At 42.0% G+C, this 21700-nt stretch overlaps 2 protein-coding genes across 24 annotated transcripts in view; one reads left to right on the forward strand and one right to left on the reverse strand.

The window, feature by feature from the left end:
• Window positions 1-21700, forward strand: part of PRELID3A (PRELI domain containing 3A) — a 101786-nt gene that overhangs the window by 63638 nt on the left and 16448 nt on the right. For 4 of the 21 annotated variants that reach the window (XR_004345416.1, XR_004345415.1, XR_004345422.1 and 1 more), the window contains exons 6-7: window positions 10452-10575; window positions 12219-12282. The exons of 5 other annotated variants lie outside the window; for them this stretch is intronic. Coding sequence is in view for 8 of the 16 variants with exons in the window: in XM_032602958.1 (XP_032458849.1) it covers window positions 10452-10575; window positions 12219-12282 (188 nt within the window). In the remaining 8 variants the exon portion in view is untranslated. Of the gene's footprint in view, window positions 1-8114; window positions 9505-10451; window positions 10621-12218; window positions 14812-19419; window positions 19593-21700 lie in introns of those variants that run through there. 12 more of the 21 variants (XM_032602971.1, XM_032602963.1, XM_032602969.1 and 9 more) reach the window with 9 other exon arrangements.
• The window catches only part of SPIRE1 (spire type actin nucleation factor 1), a 211605-nt gene continuing 204172 nt past the window's right edge, over window positions 14268-21700 (reverse strand). For 2 of the 3 annotated variants that reach the window (XM_032602954.1, XM_032602953.1), the window contains 5 exons: window positions 19607-19744; window positions 18952-19022; window positions 18408-18435; window positions 18175-18311; window positions 14268-15959 (listed from right to left, as the gene is read on the reverse strand). In XM_032602954.1, the coding sequence (XP_032458845.1) occupies window positions 15701-15959; window positions 18175-18311; window positions 18408-18435; window positions 18952-19022; window positions 19607-19744 (633 nt within the window). In that variant the 3' untranslated portion in view covers window positions 14268-15700. Of the gene's footprint in view, window positions 15960-18174; window positions 18436-18951; window positions 19023-19606; window positions 19745-21700 lie in introns of those variants that run through there. The other variant, XM_032602955.1, reaches the window with a different exon arrangement.

Raw genomic sequence — 21700 nt, forward strand, 5'->3', positions numbered from 1 at the left:
AAAATAAAATAGCTTTAAATTTTGTTTTAGCAAAAAAGGAGATATATGTGTAATGGGCAGTAGCTCCTGCTATGTGTATATTAACACCCCGGAAAAAGTGAAACCCAAATAAATAGTCATTCTGAAGGTTACTTGGTTACAGAATGTATGTAAAGAGGAATGACCCACTTCAGAACTTATGTTTTCTGATTGCTATCTGGAATAGGAAGACTCTTTCAGGGACTACTACCAGGGTGTGCATTTTGGTCATTATCATCACTGTAATATGAGTACTAATTTTCAAATATTTGTTCAGGTGCTATGACAAAGGAATCAGGGACCTCCCTGGTGGTCCAGTGGTTAAGACTCCCATGTTTCCACTGCAGGGGGGTACAGGTTCAATCCCTGGTCGGGGAATTAAGATCCTGCGTGCTATGCTGTGCGGTGAAAAAAAAAAAAAAAGACAAAGCAATCTAAGAGAGAGGTAATATTTTTCATAATACAAAATATTGATGCTAAGCTTGAGACTTGAGAATTCTTTAAAATTAAAGTCAATGAAAGATTTGACAGCCAATATGGTGGAGTAGAAAGACCCTGAGCTCACCTCCTCTGACGAGCACACCAAAATCACAACTATCTGCAGAACAACCATTGACGAAAAAGACTGGAACCTACCAGAAAAGATCTTCTAAAACAACCCCAACAAGCCAGGAGAGGCATACACATGATATAATCAAAATCCCATACCCCTCCCTTGGGTGGGCAACACACACCTGGAAAATAATTATATTGCAGAGGTTCTCCTACAGCAATGAGAGTTCTGAGCCCCACGTCAGGCTCCCCAGTCTGGAGGTCCAGCACCAGCAAGATGAGCCCCCAGAGCATTTGGCTTTGAAGGCCAGCAGGGCTTAACTGGAGCAGGCCCACAGGACTGGGGAAATAAGAGACTTCACTCTTAAAGGGTGCACACAAAACCTCATGCACACTGGGACCCAGGGCGAAAGCAGTAATTTGATAGAAGCCTGGGCCAGACCTACCTGCAAGTCTTGAAGAGTCTCCTGGAGAGGTGGGGGGTGGCTGCAGCTCACTCTGGAGACAGACACTGGGGCAGACATAGTGGGGAACTTTCAGCTGTGTGAACACTACTGAGGCTGGTGGCTGACACCTTGGATCATTAGTGCCAAGACCTGGCCCCACCAAACAGCCTGCAGGTGCCAGTGCTGGGACACCTACCAAAGGCCACTTCTCCAAGGTCAAGAAATGTAACCAACCTACCACATACATAAAAATACAAATAGCAACTTAGACAAAATGATGCGGCAGAAGATTATGTTCCAGACGAAGGAAAAAGAGAAAACCCCAGAAGAAGAACTAAGTGAAGTGGAGATAGGTAATCTACCCAACAAAGAGTTCAGAGTAGAGATGATCAAAAGAACTCTGGAGGGGAATGGATGCACAGAGCGAGAAGTTAGTTTTTCACAAAGAATTAGAAAACAGAACAACCAGAGATGAAGAATACAGTAACTGAAATGAAAAATACACGAGAAGGAATCAATAGTAGACTAAATGATTCAGAAGAATGTATCAATGAGCTAGAAGACAGAGTAGCAGAAATCACTGCCACTGAACACAAAAAAGTAAAAATGAAAAGAAATGGGGACAATTTGAGACCTCTGGGACAATATCAAGTGCACTAATAGGGGTCCCAGAAGGAGAAGAGAGGGAGAAAGGGCCTGAGAAAATACATGAAGAGATAATAACTGAAAACCTCCCTAACCTGGGAGAGGAAAGAGTTACCCAAGATCAGGAAAGAGGAACACACCAAGACGCACTGCAGTCAAAATGACAAAATTTATAAAAGACAGAATATGAAAAGCAGCAAATAACACACATAGGAGCTCCCATAAGGCTATCAGCTGATTTTTTCAGCAGAAACTCTGCAGGCCAGAAGGGAGTGGCACAATATATTTAAAGTGATGAAAGGGAAAAAACTACAACCAAGAATACTCTACCCAGCAAGGCTCTCATTCATATTTGATGGAGAAATCAAAAATTTTACAGACAAGCAAAAGCTAAAAGAATTCAGCACCGCCACACCAGTTTTACAACAAATGTTAAAGGAAGTTCTCTAGGTAAAAAATAAAAGGCCACAGCTAGAAACAAGTAAGTTGCAGAATGAAAAAGCTCACCAGTAAAGACAAACATACAGTAAAGGTAGGAAATCATCCACACACAAAGCTAGAAGGGAGGTTAAAAGACAAAAGTAGTAAAATTATCCATATCCACAATAAGCAGTTAAGGGATAACAAAAACAGATGTAAAATATGATATCAAAAACAGTAATTGTGAGGGGAGGAGAGTACAAATGCAGGGTATTTAAAATGCATTGGAAATGAAGAGATCAGCAACTTAAGATAATCATTTATATATAAATACTGCTATACCAAAACCTCATGGTAACCACAAGCCAAAAATCTGTAATAAACACACAAAAAAGAAAAAGGAATCCAAACATAATACTAAAGATAGTCATCAAATCACAACAGAACAAAGGAAAGAAAGAGGAAAAAAAAGACCTACAAAAACAAATCCAAAATAATTAATGGGACTTCCCTGGTGGTCCAGTGGTTAAGACTATGTGCTTCTACCTCAGGGGACATGGGTTCAATCCCTGGCCGAGGAACTAAGATCCCACATGCTGCGCAAACAAAAACAAACAAACAAAAACAATGGCAGTAAGAACATATGTACTGATAACTACATTGAATGTAAATGGACTAAATCCTCCAACCAAGAGACACAGACTGGCTAAATGGATACAAAAACAAGACCCATATATATGCTACCTACAAGAGACTCACTTCAGATCTAGAAATTCATACAGACTGAAAATGAGGGGATGGAAAAAGGTGTTCCACGCAAATGGAAATCAAAAGAAAGCAAGAGTAACGATACTTACATCAGACAAAATAGGCTTTAAATTGAAGGCTGTTACAAGAGACAAAGAGGGATGCTACGTAAGAAGGTATAACAATTGTAAACATATAGGCAACCAAAATAGGAGCACCTCAATATATAAGGCAAATATTAACAGACATAAAAGGAGAAAGTGTCAGTAACACAATAGTAGTGGGGGACCATAATACCCCACTTACATCAACGGCCAACTCATCCAGAAAGAAAATCAGTAAGAAAACACAGGCCTTAAATAACACATTAGACCAACTTGACTTGATTGATATTGATAGAGCATTCCATCCAAAAGCAGCAGAATACACATTTTTTCCAACTGCACATGGAACATTCTCCAGGATAGATCACATGCTAGGTCACAAAACAAGCCTTGGTATATTTAAGATAATTGAAACCACACAAGCATCTTTTCCAACCACAACACTATGAGACTAGAAATGAAATACAAAAAAAAAAAAAACCAAAACCTGCAAGAAACCCAAACAGGTGGAAGCTAAACAACATGCCACTAAACAACCAGTGGCTCACTGAAGAAATCAAAGAGGAAGTTAAAAAATACCCAGAGACAAATGAAAATGAAAACACAATGACCCAAAAACCTATAGGACACGGCAAAAGCAGTTCTAAGAAGGAAGGTTATAAAGATACAAGCTTACCTCAGGAAACAAAGTCTCAAACAGCCTAATTTTACACCTAAAGCAACTAGAGAAAGAAGAACAAACAAAACCCAAAGTTAGTAAAAGGAAAGAAATCATAAAGATCAGAGCAGAAATAAATGAAATACAGACTAAAACAAAAAACTAAAAACAACAGAAAAGATCAATGAAACCAAAAGCTGGTTCTTTGAAAAGATAAACAAAATTGATAAACCTTTAACCAGACTCATCAAGAAAACAAATTAATAAAACCACAAATGAAAAAGAAGTTACAACCAATACCATAGAAATACAAAGGATCATAAGAGACTACTACAAGCAACTATATGCCAATAAAATGGACAACCTAGAAGAAATGGACAAATTCTTAGAAAGGTACAATCTCCCAAGACTGAACAAGGAAGAATTAGAATATGAACAGACCAATTACCAATACTAAAATTGAATAAGTAATTTAAAAACTCCCCCAAAAGTCCAGGACCAGATGGCTTCTTCACAGGTGAATTAGCGAAGAGTCAATACCCATCCTTCTGAAACTTCAGAAAAATTGCAGAGGAGGAGCACTTCCAAACTCATTCTGTGAGGCCACAATCACCCTGATGCCAAAACCAGACAAAGATATCTCACTCAAAAAAAGAAAATTACAGGCCAATATCACTGATGAACACAGATGTAAAACTCAACAAAATACTAGTGAACTGACTCCAACAATACATTAAAAGGATCATACACCATGGTCAAGTGGGATTTATCCCAGGGATGCAAGTATTTCTCAACGTCCATGAATCAACCAATGCAATATAACATATTAACAAACTGAAGAATAAAAAACATTTGATCATCTCAGTAGATGCAGAAAAAGCTTTTGATAAAATTCAACATCCACTTATAAACTCTTCAGAAAGTGGGCATAGAGAGAACAAACCTCAACATAATAAACACCATATATGACAAACTTATACACAACAGCTAATATCATACTTAACAGTGAAAAGCTAAAACCATTCCCTATAAGATAAGGAACAAGACAAGGATGACCACACTTGCCACTTTTATTCAACATAGTTTTGGAAGTCCTAGCCACGGCAATCAGAGAAGAAAATGAAATAAAAGGGATCCAGACTGGAAGGGAAGAGGTAAAACTGTCACTGTTTGCAGATGACATACTATACACAGAAAATCCTAAAGATGCCACCTGAAAACTAGAGCTCATCAATGAATGTGGTAAAGTTGCAGGGTACAAAATTAATACACAGAAATCTGTTGCATTTCTATAGATTAACAATGAACTATCAGAAAGAGAAATTAAGGAAACAATCCTATGTACCATTGCATCAAAAAGAATAAAATACCTAGTTATAAACCTACCTAAGGAGGTAAAAGACTGTACTCTGAAAACTATAAGACACTGATGAAAGAAATTGAAGACCACACAGATGGAAAGATTTGGTGTGTTCTTGGATTGGAAGACTCAATATTGTTAAAATGACTGTACTACCCAAAGTAATCTACAGATTCAATGAAATCCCTATCAAATTACCAATGGCATTTTTCACAGGATTAGAACAAAAAAATTTTTTTTATTAGAACAAATTTTTTTTAAATTTGTATGGAAACAGAAAAGACCCTAATAGCCAGAACAATCTTGGGAAAGAATGGAGCTAGAGCAATCATGCTCCCTGACTTCAGACTATACTACAAAGCTACAGTCATCAAAACAGTATGGTACTGGCACAGAAACAGACACATAGATCAATGGACCAGGATAGATAGCCCAGAAATAAACCCATGAACTTATGGTCAATTAATCTATGGCAAAGGAGGCAAGAATATACAATAGAGAAAAGACAGTCTTTTCTATAAGTGATGCTGGGAAAACTGGACAGTTACAGCTAAAAGAATGAAATTAGAACATTCTCTAACACCATATACAAAAATAAACTCAAAATGGATTAAAGACCTAAATGTAAGACTAGACACTATAAAACTACTAGAGGAAAACATAGGCAGAATGCTCTTTGACATAAATCACAGCAATAATTTTTTGGATCCGTTTCCTGGAGTAATGGAAACAAAAGCAGAAATAAATAAACTAATTAAACTTAAAAGCTTTTGCACAGCAAAGGAAACCATAAACAAAACGAACAGACAACCTATGGAATGGGAGAAAATTTTGCAAATGGTGCAACCGACAAGGGCTTGATTTCCAAAATATACAAATAGCTCATACAATTCAATAACAAAAAAAACCAAACAACCCAATAAAAAAAAATGGGCAGAACACAACTGCTGAGCCTGCGCTCTAGAGCCTGCGAGCCACAACTGCTGGGCCCGGGTGCCTGGAGCCCATGCTCCGCAACAGGAGAGGCCACCACAGTGAGAAGCCCACTCACCACAACGGAGAGTAGCCCCCGCTCGGCGCAACCAGAGAAAGCCAGCGCACAGCAACGAAGACCAACAGAGCCAAAAATAAATAAATAAATTTATTTTTAAAAAATGGGCAGAAGCTCTAAATAGACATTTCTCCAAAGAAGACATACAGATGGCCAACAGGCACGTGAAAAGATGCTCAACATCACTAATTATTAGAGAAATGTAAATCAAAACTACAATGAGGTATCACCTCACACCGGTCAGAATGGCCATCATCAAAAAATCTACAAATAATAAATGCTGGAGAGGTTGTGGGAGAAAGGGAACCCTCTTACACTGTTTTGGCAGGAATGTAAATTGGTGCAGCCACTACAGAGAACAGTATGGAGGTTCCTTAAAAAACTAAAAACAGAGTTACCATATGATCCAACAATCCCATTCCTGGGCATATATCTGGAAAAGATAAAAACTCTAATTCAAAGACATACATGCACCCCAGTGTTCATAGCAGAACTATTTACAATAGCCAAGACATGGAAGCAACCTAAATGTCCATCAATGGATGGATGAATAAAGAAGCTGTGGTACATACATACAGTGGAATATTACTCAGCCATAAAAAAAGAGTGAAATAATGCCATCTGCAACGACAAGGATGGACCTAAAGATTATCATACTAAGTGAAGTCAGAGAAAGACACATATCATGCATCACTTATATGTGGAAAAAATGATACAAATGAACTTATATACAAACAGAAATAGACCCACAGACATAGAAAACAAACTTACAGTTACCAAAGGGGAATGGGGGTGAGGGATAAATTAGGATTTGGGGATTAACATATACACACTACTATATATAAAACAGATAACCAACTGTATAGCACAGAGAACTATACTCAGTATATTGTAATAAGCATAAGGGAAAAGAATCTAAAAATGAATACGTGTGTGTGTGTGTATACACACACCCATGTATAACTGAATTACTTTGTTGTACACCTGAAACACTGTAAATCAATTATACCTTAACTTTAAAAAATAATGAAGTCAATGACTTTATCTCCTCTTATCCTGAAAATTTGGCTTTGCCCCCATTCAGCAGTTAGTAGCCAGAGTAGTCATCATCCCTGTTCCCCTCAGGATTGAGGAATATAAAGAAAAGGGGGGACTGAAACCGGGCAGGACCCTGTGGGGTCTTCCTTGTGACAGATCCCACCCTCCTGTGTCCCCTGCCTCTTGTTTGTAGAAAAGTTTTAGCCTCCTAGGCCTTCCCCAATTTCCAAACAGATTTAATCAGAGAAGTGAGAAAATGCAGAAACAAAGGAAAACAGTTAAGCAAGTCAAAACAATAGTTTAGCCATAAAACAAAGTCAAGGACCTTTAGTTCTTCCTCAAGGGCAATAGAAAATATCGTGAGTCATATCCTGAGTTGTTTTGCAGATACTAAATCCCCCACCAGGTGGAGAAGTTAACTACATGCTGACCATCGGCACACAGACCCCCCAGAGTGGTCGGAACCAGAAGGTTGATGATGTTGACTCCTGAAATACCACCCTGTTACCTCACCACCCACCAATCAAACAAACGTCCACAAGTTGATTAGGCACCCTGACCCTCTTCCTCACCTTGCTTTTAAAAGTGCTTACCTGAAAGCCATCAGAGAGTTCGGGTCTTTTGATCATGAGCTGCCCATTCTCCTTGCCTGGCCCTATGTTGGGTGCCCTGCACTAACTGCTGCACTTCCCTTCACAACCCAGTGTCAGTAGATTAGCTTTGCTGTGTCAGGCGAGTGAAATCACATTTGGTTCAGTAGTTCAGTAACGTGCTCAATCATTGGTAGCTATCATTAGCTACTAAAAATCAGCAAAATATTTTAAAAGTTATTAATAGTAACAGCACAAAATATCTAATCTCATAAAGCTTACCTTTTTGTGTGTGTGTGTGTGGTACGTGGGCCTCTCACTGTTGTGGCCTCTCCGTTGCGGAGCATAGGCTCTGGACGCGCAGGCTCAGCGGCCACGGCTCACGGGCCCAGCCGCTCCGTGGCATGTGGGATCCTCCCCGGACCGGGGCACGAACCCGTGTCCCCTACATCGGCAGGCGCCACCCCCTCAACCAATGCGCCACCAGGGAAGCCCATAAAGCTTACCTTTTATCTTCCCTTATTTTCTTTTCTTGGCCAAATTATTTTAATATGGACAAATTTTGAAATCATTTAATATATTTAATTTCAGCCCAGTGGCACATAAATTTTAATCAAAGTATTATGATTACTACCATACTATGAAAGGGGCAAGTAGTAAAAAGGTAATGAGTACCAGCCCAGTGCTGATAAACATACGCTTTGCATTTATGTAGTGGCTTCGATTATGGGTTTTTTAACATCTGCCCATCAATTTGTTAATGGGAAAAAGCTGGGTCAGGAGGCTGGGCTGTACATGGTGGCTCCACCAGGGGCTCTGGAAGTGGAAGAGTGCCTGGAGAGGAACTGTGATGAGTGGCATTACAAGAGTGGGGTCGGAAACCCAGACTGGCAAGTAGGGTTTCTGCGAGCTGCAGGTAACCAACAGATGCATGAGCTGCTAACTCAAGCCTCCCTATTCTAATTGCCCACGTTAGGCCTGCAGTGATTTGTGACTTAGGATGTACTCCTGCCTTAAAGGAAAAACACAGGGCTGTACGTGGCCCTTACGTGTTAAAGAGCACAGACTACACACTGTGTCAGCTGTTTTGAAGACGTTGATGATTCCATCTTTGTATTGCTGACTTTTTCTCATTTCCATATTGAACCTGCTCATTCACTGACTCCACAAACATTTATTGAGCACCTGTTGTTGCATGCCAGATAGTTTTCCAAATCTAGGGATGTGGTGGTAAAGAAATCTGACAAATATCCGTGTCTTCATGGAAACAATGTAATAGATGCTGACTGCAGTGGAGAAAAAGAAGATGCAGGAGGAGTAGGAAGGGCAGGAAGCACTGCAGAGACATGGCAGTCGAGAAGCTATTGGAAGCAGCCCCTGGCCAGGGAGGAAAGCCCGGTCTGTAGAGCTGTTGAGACAGAACCAGGGAGTAAACGACTGCGTGAATGACACAAGGGCTCCATCCCAGCTATTGGACCTGTTCAGTGATGGAACGTGGCAGAGCATAAGCATCTGCCTGGCCCTTGATGTGTTTCATCAGGGCTGAGAACTGCGAGGGCCAAAGAGACAAGCTTCTTGGCTGGGGGTCCCATTACCACACACGGGAGGTGTGTAGACTGGGGACCCCTGTAGCTGTGGTAACTATTTCTTTGATCAAGCTGGACAGCAAGAGTTGTCTGTACTTTTGTTTCCACTTAACACAATTAAAAGTCTGTTACATGTAGTCATCCCTCCAGCTACTTGCTTCCCTCTACATCTCGACAAGAGCACACGTCACACTGTAGGAACAGAGACCTGCCAAGACAGACCACGTCTTTCCATCGTGCAGGGCTGGGAGATGAACCACCAGTAACCGGATGGTGCCAACACAAAGTGGTGGGTGCAGAGGTGTTTGGGTTTTTTTGTCTGTTGTTAATATGTCAACTCATCTTTCTGTCTTGTTTTTTAATTTTGGGAGATGGACTCAGGTTCTTTACAGCAAATAGTAAAACTGAACTTGCCTTTGCCTCCCCAAGTTTCAAATAAATGCAGCATATACTGTTTCTTGCATTCATGTAATATAATCAGGTTCGTCATCAATACAGAGAAATATTGTTTAATAACACTTGGCTTCAGTAAAAGCGCTGGCGTGGATGCACAGAGATCTCTCTGAGTTTCTCACTACAGTGGGTCATGCTCTCGGTTACTCACTGTTCAGTGTTTGTGCAGTACTGGTTCTTTGACCCCGTGTGTGTTGTGTCTCTCCTGGTTAAAAGTGACCTCAGAGACCACCTCATCCAGCACCCTCACTTTAAAATTGAAGAAACTGAAATCCAGAAATGTTAAGGTGCTTTCCCAATGTCTGATAGCTGTTTTGCTGCCATGCTGGAGCAGTTTAGTTAGAACCATTTCAGATACTTGAGACCAGGTACTGCTGGAAGGTTCTGCTTCACTAATTACAGACTAGTTTGCGTTTTTTTTCCAGTTATCATAAAGCTCTTTTAGCAAGTGAATACCATTGTGGAGCAGAGTCAGCTCCAGTTCCTACCATGAAGGAGGTGTGCCCACCACCGGCTGCACCAGGAGGAGTGCCTTAGGCCACCACAGGAGCCACGCAGAAGTGGGGGTGTCCAGCCAATTACACCCACAGTGCTCAGTCCAAGCTCACAGTCTGTGGATCTGACTCCTTAAATGACCTTGAGATTGTGGTAGGATGACCCAAGTCATCTTCCCTTCCTCGGTGGACAGCTGAAATCTCAGGCTTCTTCTGTCTTTGGGGTGTCTAAGATCAAAATTTTTTCCCTTTAAATGAGAAGTTATTCTGTTTTCTGTTTACACCTTAGGCTCCCTGCTGCAGGAGCTACACTGCTGAGGTTTACCTGTGCAGAATCTTGCTGTTCCTTCTCTTTCTCCCAAGTGATTTCCTGCAGCTTTTATACCATGTTTGCTTAGGAATTCGATATTCAGGTTAGCTCTCCAGAAATCCTCAATTTCTCTTTGGCATTTCCACTCTTCCAAACACTGTTGCTCCCGGAAAAGTTTGGGGTGTGACATTTTCTGCTGTGTTACCCTAGGGAAAGGAACTACTGGGGGGGGGGGGTAGGCCAGGGACCAACAGATGATTCCTGCAGTTACATGGGAACATCAAAGCAAAGAATTATACAGAAGGGCAAACTTCTAGTGAGGCTGCCCCTTTTTTCTAGCCACTCCCGAGGGAAGGAAGTTCTGCCTTTTCTTAAATTCATAGACAGTCACGTTCGTTGGAGCTGCTCTGAGAGCACTCACTCCTAGTACAGGAGCCAGCGTCTGGCCCCCTGGGTGAGTGGAACATCCAGGTGATCCCTCAGCTTTTAAGCCCCAGGGACATAAGTGAACTTTAATTAATGCCCCAGTTTTCAAGAGCCCACTTTTAGAGAACTGTGTCCTGTCAGTTCTGAAGCCCTTTTACTTCCACTACTTCGATGGTAAGGAAGTGGCTCAGATTTTGCCACCAGCATCACAATTCAACAGCAGAAACAGAGCTGTAGAATGTTCCACACTGTAAAATCTAAGTAGATAAATATATACATCATACACATTTTAATGGAACGAGCCAGAACAGCATTGTGAATTCAGTCTGCCAGGTAACTGCACCTGAACATTTAATTAGTACAAGCAGAATTTTATATTAAGTAGGTTCTTAGCTCTTAAATTTTTTTGGATGAGCAAAGGGAGATGTTTCTAGACGTGGGCCTTAGGCTGACATGCAGGAAGAAGGCGCATTCTGATGAATGTATGTGTATGTGTGTGTGTAACTGGAGTCTTGAAACACATCATATGTGCAATCAAGCCCTTACCTAGAAGAGTTCTCCTTATGAAATTCTAGACTCTGATGATTTGCAACTATACAACTTCTCAACAGGAGCTAAGAAGGAAAAAGAAAGTTGCAGTTAAATAAGGGTTACCCAGAGCTTCCCTTCCTGGTACCCGACCTCTCTGTGTCTCTGGAATTCAGGAGGCACAGGCAAGGGCTGTGACCCGGATTCAGAAAGTCAGTGAACATTAGAATTATGAGCTGACTTCTTGTTACACACATGTCACAGAGAAACTTTAGCGGAAGAAGAGCCTAAAATATATCTGGCAAATAAGTAATGAATTAATATCACACTCAATATCATGTAATGTTTGGTACGTAAAGGGCTAATGATGCTCTATATTTAGTTAACATAAAGACAAAAGAACTTTCCTAAATTCATTCTGGGTTTAATCTTCCTAATTTTTTCTCGACCCTTTAAGAGCTACAGCAAGAAATTTTCTTCATTGGACATTTTAAGAATATATACCTTGAGGAATTCGATTTAGGAAAAAAAATAAAAGCTCTATCTTTCTATACATAATTTGTCTCCATAGATGTGACTTCTTATATAATAATTGTTATATACACTATTTATAGATTTTAGTTTCCTACCCTGCTGAGCTGAAAAAGGAGGCAGGCTGCTCAGTGACACGGCAGAGTTACAGTGACTGCTCATATTCATTTATTTTTCCAGTGTGGTCCTTGTAGATTGTATTTCTCAAGCTGATCGTAAACTGCTGATGTCATATAAATATATCTTGTCTTCCCAACCTAGGTGGTTTCCAACAGCTAGTTACCAAAAGACATCATCATTTTACAACAGGAACTCCACAAAGAAGGTATGATGTAAAGTCATTTATTTTCCCCTCGATAAATTTTAAAAGACTTTAATGGAAAACGTTTAGTACTGTCATGTCACACTGAATGCCAGCAGTACCTTGACTTTTACACACAGGAAGCCAGGTCAACGTGTACACATTTCCCCATGGCCCTTCAGCAGTTTTACATGTACAAAATTGTCTGCTATTTTGCTTTAGCAAACAGCAACATAATTTAAAACTTTCATGTCTCCTATGTGACACCTAAAATCAGTCCAACATTTATTAATACAGTTAGAAAAATAAAAGCCTTAAAAAATTCATGGTATGAGCTCACGGTGCTAATCACATGACATGAGTTTATGAGTTCATGGGATCTCATCAAATGTAAGATCATTTAAAAAACTCCTACATAACAACTTTCTGGTTTAATTTGAAAGGCCTAAGACTTGAAATCTAGTAAGACTGTTAAGTCGATGTACAAATCAATTACTTGATTTAACTTTTACTTGCCTTGGGAGAGTTAATTCTCATTGTCCACTGAATGAACGCCTTTCAAATATTACTATATTACAGTATTTACAAGCTTTCTTATCTATCCTAAACTGACAGAAAGTTCAGCTGTGAGAAGGGTGAGCTCATGAGGCAGGGGATGCAAGGGAGGGTGTGAGCCTGGAGGGAGAGGGTGAAAGTGAAGCCCCCCGCTGGGATACATCAGGCTCCAGGAGACCAGCCAGCCAATGATGCTGTTGTTGTCAGACCAGAAGTAAGTGCCAACAACCAGGACAAAGAGGAGGCCTGGGAAGGTGTGTTATCCCAGTAGGAAGGGAGGAAGGAAGCTAGGCCTCAGGTCAAACGAGGCTGAGGACTGAAACCACGCCCCACAGGCTGGCAGTGAATGACCCTCTGGAAGTTACCCGATTTGGGTGAGGTGCTGGGGATACATGTCATGGATCAGGGAGGGGGTAAGTGCAAGAATTTGTTTTGGCACCAGATAGTGATGCTGATTTGATTTCTACAATATTAGCTGTGCCATGTGCCCTTTTCTACTGTACTTTCTGCAAACTGTCCCACGGAGACCTACCACCCACTTGACCTCTTCAATACACTTGGCAAAGCCTGTTAGTGCTTTGGACAGTGCTGTGGACGCTCTGCTAAGAGGCGCCCACAAATGCCCAGACAACCTGCACAGTGTCACAAACCTGGAGAAGTGAAGTCAAAGACTAGATGTGCTAGCTTTTATGTGCCTTGTGAATGTGGACAGGATTCTCATTTAGGGGCTTCAGTTTCTTGTGTTTTAATAACACCTGTAAAAAACTAGTTATTTTTATTTTATTTTTTTTTTGTGGTACACGGGCCTCTCACTGTTGTGGCCTCTCCCGTTGCGGAGCACAGGCTCCAGACGCGCAGGCTCCGCGGCCATGGCTCATGGGCCCAGCCGCTCCGCGGCATGTGGGATCTTCCTGGACCGGGGCACGAACCCGTGTCCCCTACATCGGCAGGCGGACTCTCAACCACTGTGCCACCAGGGAAGCCCAAGTCGTTATTTTAAAAAGCACACTCTCCTAGGTCTGGTCTGTGCATGGATACAAACACCACCCCATCTCCCTTGCACCCTTCCTGGTGGTTGTTTAGAAGCTGCTCACACCAAAAAAAAATTTTTTTTTTTTTGCGGTACGCGGGCCTCTCACTGCCCATGGCCTCTCCCGCTGCGGAGCACAGGCTCCGGACGCGCAGGCTCAGCGGCCATGGTCACGGGCCCAGCCACTCCGTGGCATGTGGGATCTTCCCGGACCAGGGCATGAACCCGTGTCCCCTGCATCGGCAGGCGGACTCAACCACTGCACCACCAGGGAAGCCCACGCCAAAATTTTATAAATGAGATTCACTCAATATAATGTTTAAAGCTCTTATGTGAGAGTCTTTAAAACTTTAAACGTTTCCATAATCAGTAAGGGTTCTCTGGTGGCCCACTTTTACATGCAAATACAGACAAACTGTTAACATGCATTACTTCAGTCAATTGGTAAAGTTTATTTTGTAAGTGTAAGTAATTTTAAGCCATTTACTAATTTATAAATTTCAGTCACGTAAAACCACTACCAGGGCAGTTCTGAGGTATTACTGTTAATTCGCTATAGAAATGTTCCTGTATTGTGAGGTGGTGTGAAGTGTGACTACCCTGCCTTTTGGTGAGCGGTGCTGTCACGGTGCTGACTACAGGTGTGTTCTAGAGAGTGTTCAGGAAACTGCTGTGCATGTGCATTAACCGAACTTCCAAACATGACTGGCAACTTGGCTGGCTGGTCTGCCAAGCGAACCAAAACCATAAAGATGGCCACGGAATGGGCCACACAAGTCGAGAAATGACAGTGTATGGTGCCGCCTCAACCTGGCTTCATCAAAACCCGTCCTACTCAAGTCACTTACAAGGAGAACGTGTGCAAAAAGCATCCACAAAGCCTATCAGCAGGTTAATTTTAAATGAACTAGACCATGTTTTTGCTTTTAAAATTCATTTATAAAAATAAATTTCAGTTTGAGACCTCAGATACCAAATTGTGGCTTAATTTAGTCATGATGGCGAGACTAAAGTTACGAAAACCACGGTTGGAAATGTGAGCGCTCTAGCTCGTTCCCTGCGGCATGGCCGACGCACTCACAGCCCTTCTCCTATTGGCCAAAATACTCAACTTCTGGACAAACTTCTAGCCTGCCCTTGTCCCCAAATGCCACAAAACTTTAAATCTTAGACCTCCAATATAAAACTACTAGTAACCATAATACATTCAAGACAAGGAAAGCCCTGCACCTGCCTCAAGAGACACCGCCCCACTGCCCGGGCACAGACACAGCGTGGGGAACATGGGCGCCCACTTGAGCATACAGCTTATTCAGATGCTTTGTACTGGAGCGCGGAGTAAAGTCCCTCCCGAGTCTTTATCTCAGAGCAACAATAATTTAAAACCAGTTTGAGAGCATGAGCAAATCCTTGTAGGTTCTGTGCTGTGAGATGGTAACAGCCTGGCCCAGCCTCCAGGGATCTGTGTGCATCAGGCAGGAACACTGTCGGGTGGAAATGCCAATATGACTTACTTCTTAGACTGTGCTGACTTCGACGCCTGTGTTAGACCGATTTCTCACACCAGAAGCTTTCTGCCTCAGTCAGAAAATTATTTGAGGGACAGTAAAGAACTGAACTAAGGAAAAAGTTTCTGGCCTCCAAATCACCACACACACAGAAGCAAGTTTCAAACTACTGTCCTCTCTCAGTGTAGACAAGGGACTGGCTGATATGAACACAGTGTTCAGTCTGTGGAACAGTGTGATGCAGCAAAACCCTGATCTCATGCAAACCCGAACCAGTTAACTGCGGCGAGAAGACAGCCCTGCTCAGTGTTCTCTCGCGAATGCGACTCTGCACACAAATGCACGGGGCTCAGACCTCACTGATGGTCCTCTCTGAAGGGCAGTACTCCGAAGGGCCTGCTGAGGACACGTAGAAAGACTGCGTTTTCCTTTTCAATCTGGCTCTTTTGTTGGCCAGCACCAGGCTATGCCGGCTTGAGTTGATGATTTCTGAAATGAACTTTTTGCAGTCTACACACACCTCCATGGTGCTCCAGTCCTCCATCAACTCTTTGGGAAATTGGAGTTCTTCATCTGATTTGTCCACAGACTTGGATTTTGAGGACAATCTGGAAAAAAACAAAACATTTACGACATCCATTATTGTTACTTATAGTTCTACTGCAATACTAAGAAAATATGTGCAAAAAAAGTAAATCTGTTGGCAAAACATGATGGAATGGGTGGGTGATTTAGTCATGTCAGTGTTGTCCAAAGAAGAAGTTATAATTGGTGACAACTTTCCAAATATTTTTGGGGACTTCCCTGGTGGCGCAGTGGTTAAGAATCCACCTGCCAATGCAGGGGACACGGGTTCGATTCCTGGTATAGGAAGATCCCACATGCCGCGGAGCAACTAAGCCCATGCGCCACAACTACTGAAGCCCATGTGCCATGACAACTGACCCGTGTGCTGCAACTACTGAAGCCTGCGTGCCTAGAGCCTGTGCTCCGCAACGAGAAGCCACCGCAATGAGAAGCCTGCTCACCACAACTAGAGAAAGCCCACACGCAGCAATGAAGATCCAACGCAGCCAAAAATTTAAAAAAGACTTGTCAAATTATTAAAAAAAAAAAGAAAATTTTTTAAAGAAAGAAACCAGGAAACCTTTTACTAAGAAATAATAATACGGAACTTCCCTGGTGACACAGTGGTAAAGAATCCACCTGCCAATGCAGGGGACACGGATTCGAGCCCTGGTCAGGGAAGATCCCACATGCCACGGAGAAACTAAGCCCGTGTACCACAACTACTGAGCCTGTACTCTAGAGCCTGTGAGCCACAACTACTGAGACCATGTGTCACAACTACTGAAGCCTGTGCACCTAGAGCCCGTGCTCTGCAACAAGAGAACCCACTGCAGTGAGAAGCCCGCACACCGCAACAAAGAGTAGCCCCCACTCGCTGCAACTAGAGAAAGCCCACACGCAGCAACGAAGACCCAACGCAGCCAAAACTAAAAATAAATAAATAACGTTATATTAAAAAAAAATACTACTACTAAAAGCTCTTAGTATCCCTTCTAGAATTTTTGGAAAATAGGATATTCAGAGTATTCACCTGACTACTATACGTAGATAGATCATGAACTTTAACAACCGAAATGAAGTACATGTTGCTAATCTCTCTGATGATTCAGAGAAAACTTCAAGTTCTTTCTCCAGTGACCCTGTGTCATGGTTAATGAACATTAGTTAACTGTAGATGGTAGGTGAGACTATAAGAAACTGAAGTAAATTTATCTTAATCCTACAACAAATCCTGAAAAATTATCTTTGGACCAGCTTTCTTGTCATTTCGTATTTATCAAATGTGCTTCCCACTCCACAACAATTCTCTATATCTGGGTGACTGACTATTTGGATTCCAGAGAGCTGGAGTTAACTAGACCAACATCATCATAAATGTTGTGGGTAGTTTTTGGAAATAACTAGGAACCATCTACTCATTCACTATTTTAATTAAACCAAACAGGAACACAGAGCTAGTGCAGGAAAGAACAGACCATAGTTCACCGGCCCTGAGCCCGTGGACAGCAGCCCATACTCAGAGGTCAGGATGGGGACTGAACACAGGGGCAGGAACCTCGGGTACAGGTTACTGCTGGGCTCTCAGCTCCCTCACCTCACTGTCCACAGACCCTGACATGCAGAATGGCCACCGTCCAGCATCTGGCACCAACACCAGTGTCCCTCCCAAATAGGAGGCCGCTGGTACATAAAACCCCAACACCCTGGGCCCTGCCAGCGTGTGGTCTGACCTCCTGTCTTTCTTAAGGACCAACACTAACCTTACTCTGTATTAAATGCAAAGGGACTGCTATTCGGGCACCTTTTTTCTTTTAAATTGCCAGCTCTTGGCATAAAGCTTTATTTCTGCCTTTACAGTAGGAAAGTAAGCCAAAGTTATCACAGACTACTGTAAACACAGGATTAAAAAGATTTTTTTCAAAATTAAAGAAGGAAAGAAAGATTAGACTGTTATGCTCAAGTTTTCAACTCCATTGAAAACAAGGTCAGTTTTAAAGATGACTTTTAAAGGACACACAAAAGTAATTACTTCCAAAGTAGAAAAAAAATTAAACTGAGAGATTAAGTATTTTTCAGGGAGCTAGCCATCATCCCTTGTCATGTGACCTTTGTGTACAAGTCAAAACTATATTAAAACCAAGCCACCCACCCACCCAAACTCCCGCAAGCCAAAACCCCACCATATCACCACAGTCCTCAAAAGAGCTCTCGCCTTTCACAAAGGATGCTCTGGAGACCCGGCCCCTTACTCACCTGGCAATGCTCCGAAGTGGCCGATGGTGGCCAGTGGAGGGTTTTTCTGGCCTCATACAACTTTCCCCTCTCTGCAAGGCAGAAGGTCCCAATGAAAAGATAGGAAGGGTGGAGTATGGCTTGGAGGGCAGCCGCATCTAGTATCCCAAATAAAACTGAGAATGAGCAGTACTGTTAAAGAGGCAGAGTCAATAAAATTAGCACAAGTTGTAATTTCACTAAGCTCAGCTTACCTTTTTGCAACACTGTGAGCACACCGGCCTGTACACAAAATCAGAAGTGTTACTCAGCGTGATAACCACGAACGCAACTGCAGAGTTAGAGAAGCCGCAGGCTGCGTGGCTGTGAATTTCTACACTAAGTCCCCTGGACTCTCTGCTGCTTCTATCAGAACGTAACAAACTGAGACAACTGGATTGCCAAAAAGACAATCACACTGTAAAACTTAACTCTTACACTGTGTCCTATGAAAGGATCAACTTACGTCTGTTTGGGATTTTCTTACTTGTCTATCCTGGGATCACGTGACAGTCACATCTATTTTTTTCTGTTCAACATGACATATTATTAGACCTATCTTGGATATGAAAAGAAATACATGCAGAGAAACTTTCCAGGCTTAATATCAAATAATTGTCCACTCTTGAAGCAATCACTGTTACTAACTTACAAGCACAGCACACGATAACAGACTGGATTATTTCTAATATTGTTCCTCAGAGAAAAATGATGAAACAGTGGATCCTTGACTGCTGTCATCAATTACAAAAGCCTTACCTCTTACAGAACTGACAGGTATAAGACCAAGTGAAGAAGGAAAATCTCCTGGTTCGGCAACAAAAGCAGAGCTAAAAAATAAAAATTTTAAAGGAGAAAAAGGCATTGCCAATAGTTAATTTCCTAATTTGCATGTTTGGACACACATTTATATGTGGAAAGTTTAGTAGACAAAGGGAGAAGAGCATTTAGAGACCCTTTTATTAAGTTTGGTTCTGTGATATTTATAATCTGCTCTGTATTTGATTATAATTCTACCTTTAAATGGTAGTAAAAGACCACAGTTCTCAAGGGTCTTGCCACCATGAAAGCAACCTGAAGAAGGTTCTGAAAAAGTCTTCTCTGTTTCTCAGATACATTTTCTCTACAATCCTTTAAAAGTGTAACAACTAAGGGCAGACCTTGTTTTATGAAGGCATACCATTATTTATTATGGTGGTTTTAACCTTCTGGTTTTCAATTTCTCAGGGAGAAATAAAAATACTTTCGTGAGCAAGGCAGAAAAGGGACTGCCTGCCACGGGGTAAGCCTCTTACCTCCTAGAATCCCCCCAAAGTCCTATGCCATCTGGCCACCAGACAGTGTCCTCAGGGGACATGCCTGTGACCGACCAATCTTCTAACCCTGCTGATCCATCAACTGTAAGTGGCTCTACCTTTCCTTTTTTCAGAGCAGTGTAGACATCTTTATACTGTTGGTATTTTTCCAGCTCTGCCTTCACCAGGACCTGACGAATATGCATCACCTCCTCCACAGTAAGTGCTAGGCATTCCACTGGGTAGCAGAATTCCTCCTGAAATTCAAAATTCCACATGAATAAGAAGCTCCCACCACCCTTCTGGCAAGGCAAAGTTCCCCTTCAGATCAGTCACCTGGTTAGTAGCTTCAGAGAAGAAAAGAGGTTTCCCAGTAAACACTGGAGCAGAGCTGGCTCACTCTGGGGACCACACAGTTTCTAATTACACTGAGACAAGAGATGGCAGAAAACTTCCGGGACCATGTGAAACGCTGTAGCCACTGAAATTTCCAATTAATAAAATTTCCTCACATTTGTTTAGATGTTTTGCCTCAGGTATCTCTATCCCATGAAGTGGAGCTACATATCTATGCATTGAAATCTTGGGAAAAAAATGTTATTGTTCTAAACCAAATTTCTGTCACTTTTCTCCTATGATTACACAAAGATATTATTTACTTTTGTGTTGTATATATCTGCTAATAGATAAACAGCAAATCTACAACATTGGTACTGTTTTAAAAACTGATTTGTGGTACCCAGAATAGCCAAAAGAAGGTGGTTAGTAATCAATATTGAGAAGCGTTATTTAGTGGTAAGTTACATCAGCACAGCCTAAAAACTCCTAACAGTGTGAGTGGAACTGGACCTGGAAGCCAGCAGGCACTTCCGTCAGGCTGCCCCACACTCTCCAGATCTCTCATCACTTTTAAACAACTGCGGAAGTACAGTCCGCACTGGACAGATGTGGAGACACTCAGAGAACTCTGACGATAAATATCGAAGTTGGCTGTCTTATGTTAATGGTTTCCCTAACAACAGTGGAGGAAGATGTTGATGTAACTGATCCCACTGAATAAAGAGCCTCACACCATCTGCTCCCCAGCCGGCCCTGCGCTTGATTGGTGGGCCCAGTAGAAAGACAGAACGGTTTTGTGCGCCCGCACCCTGCTGGACTTCACAAGGGCTATTGTGGCGGAGCGACACAACCCCGATGTCCTCGGTGCACACACACTGTAACTCACGCCCACACACACAATAGTGCTGCTCACAGGCATTCTGGAATCAAACAAGCCAAAGGAGACAGCACAGGACTATGAGTGCAGTCAGTTTATGGAGTTTTAACATTTAGTTCTGTCTTTCAATCAGAGAAAAACAAAAATAAATCTAGGTTGCAAACTTGAAAAACATTAGCATTTACTAAAAAAAAAAAAGTAGTTTGCAGAACTACTGCTTCTTACAAATAATCAATACAAAATCATCTCTGTTCAAGCTAACTTAGGGAAGATGAAATTTGTTAAAAATGTTTTGGAAAAAATCCTGCAATTGAACGTTTAAGATGAAGAGCTTAGTATCTGGAGGGTGGGAGGATAATTCATGTGCTCTAGAATGTCTGATATACTCAAAAAAAACCACCATTACCCAATTTTCTTTCAATGGGAAGAGCTTTAAAAGTTGGCATGTCCAATATTTCCTGAGCTTCGCTTGACCCTGAGAACAGAGTGTGGGAACGGGCTCGCCTCCGAATGCTGGGCATCACAACCGTGCACAGATAGTAGGGTCAGCTGCACACGTCTGAACAGCGACTTTTCTCACCTTCTGACATAGTTCATAAGAAGTATCCCTATGGTCATCTTTATTCATCAGCAACAAGCATGACTTGTACATTTTCTGACAGTTACCTACGTGACAATATTGCTGAGCTGGAGTAAAATAACGTATGAATCTAGCAAACAAGCAGAAGACCACTCCCTGAGATTGGCTGTCGTGTATTAGGAAGATGGTGCTGGTGCCAACGTCACAGCTGCGACGCCTGGGTGGCGGGGATGCTCCACACACAGCAACCCAGACAGCCCGCAGCTCCCAGTCCTCAGTCTCAAGTCATAAAGGGGCCAGTCAAGCACACTTCCGACTTACTGCTTTGACCCATGCACAAATCCAGTGTTCCATCAGATGTAATAAGAAATAGTGGATTTTTCTGTGTTCTTGTTCTTTTTTAAAATTTCAAGCAGA

This window comes from Phocoena sinus, chromosome 14, assembly GCF_008692025.1.
Source record: "Phocoena sinus isolate mPhoSin1 chromosome 14, mPhoSin1.pri, whole genome shotgun sequence".
Lineage (NCBI taxonomy): Eukaryota > Metazoa > Chordata > Mammalia > Artiodactyla > Phocoenidae > Phocoena > Phocoena sinus.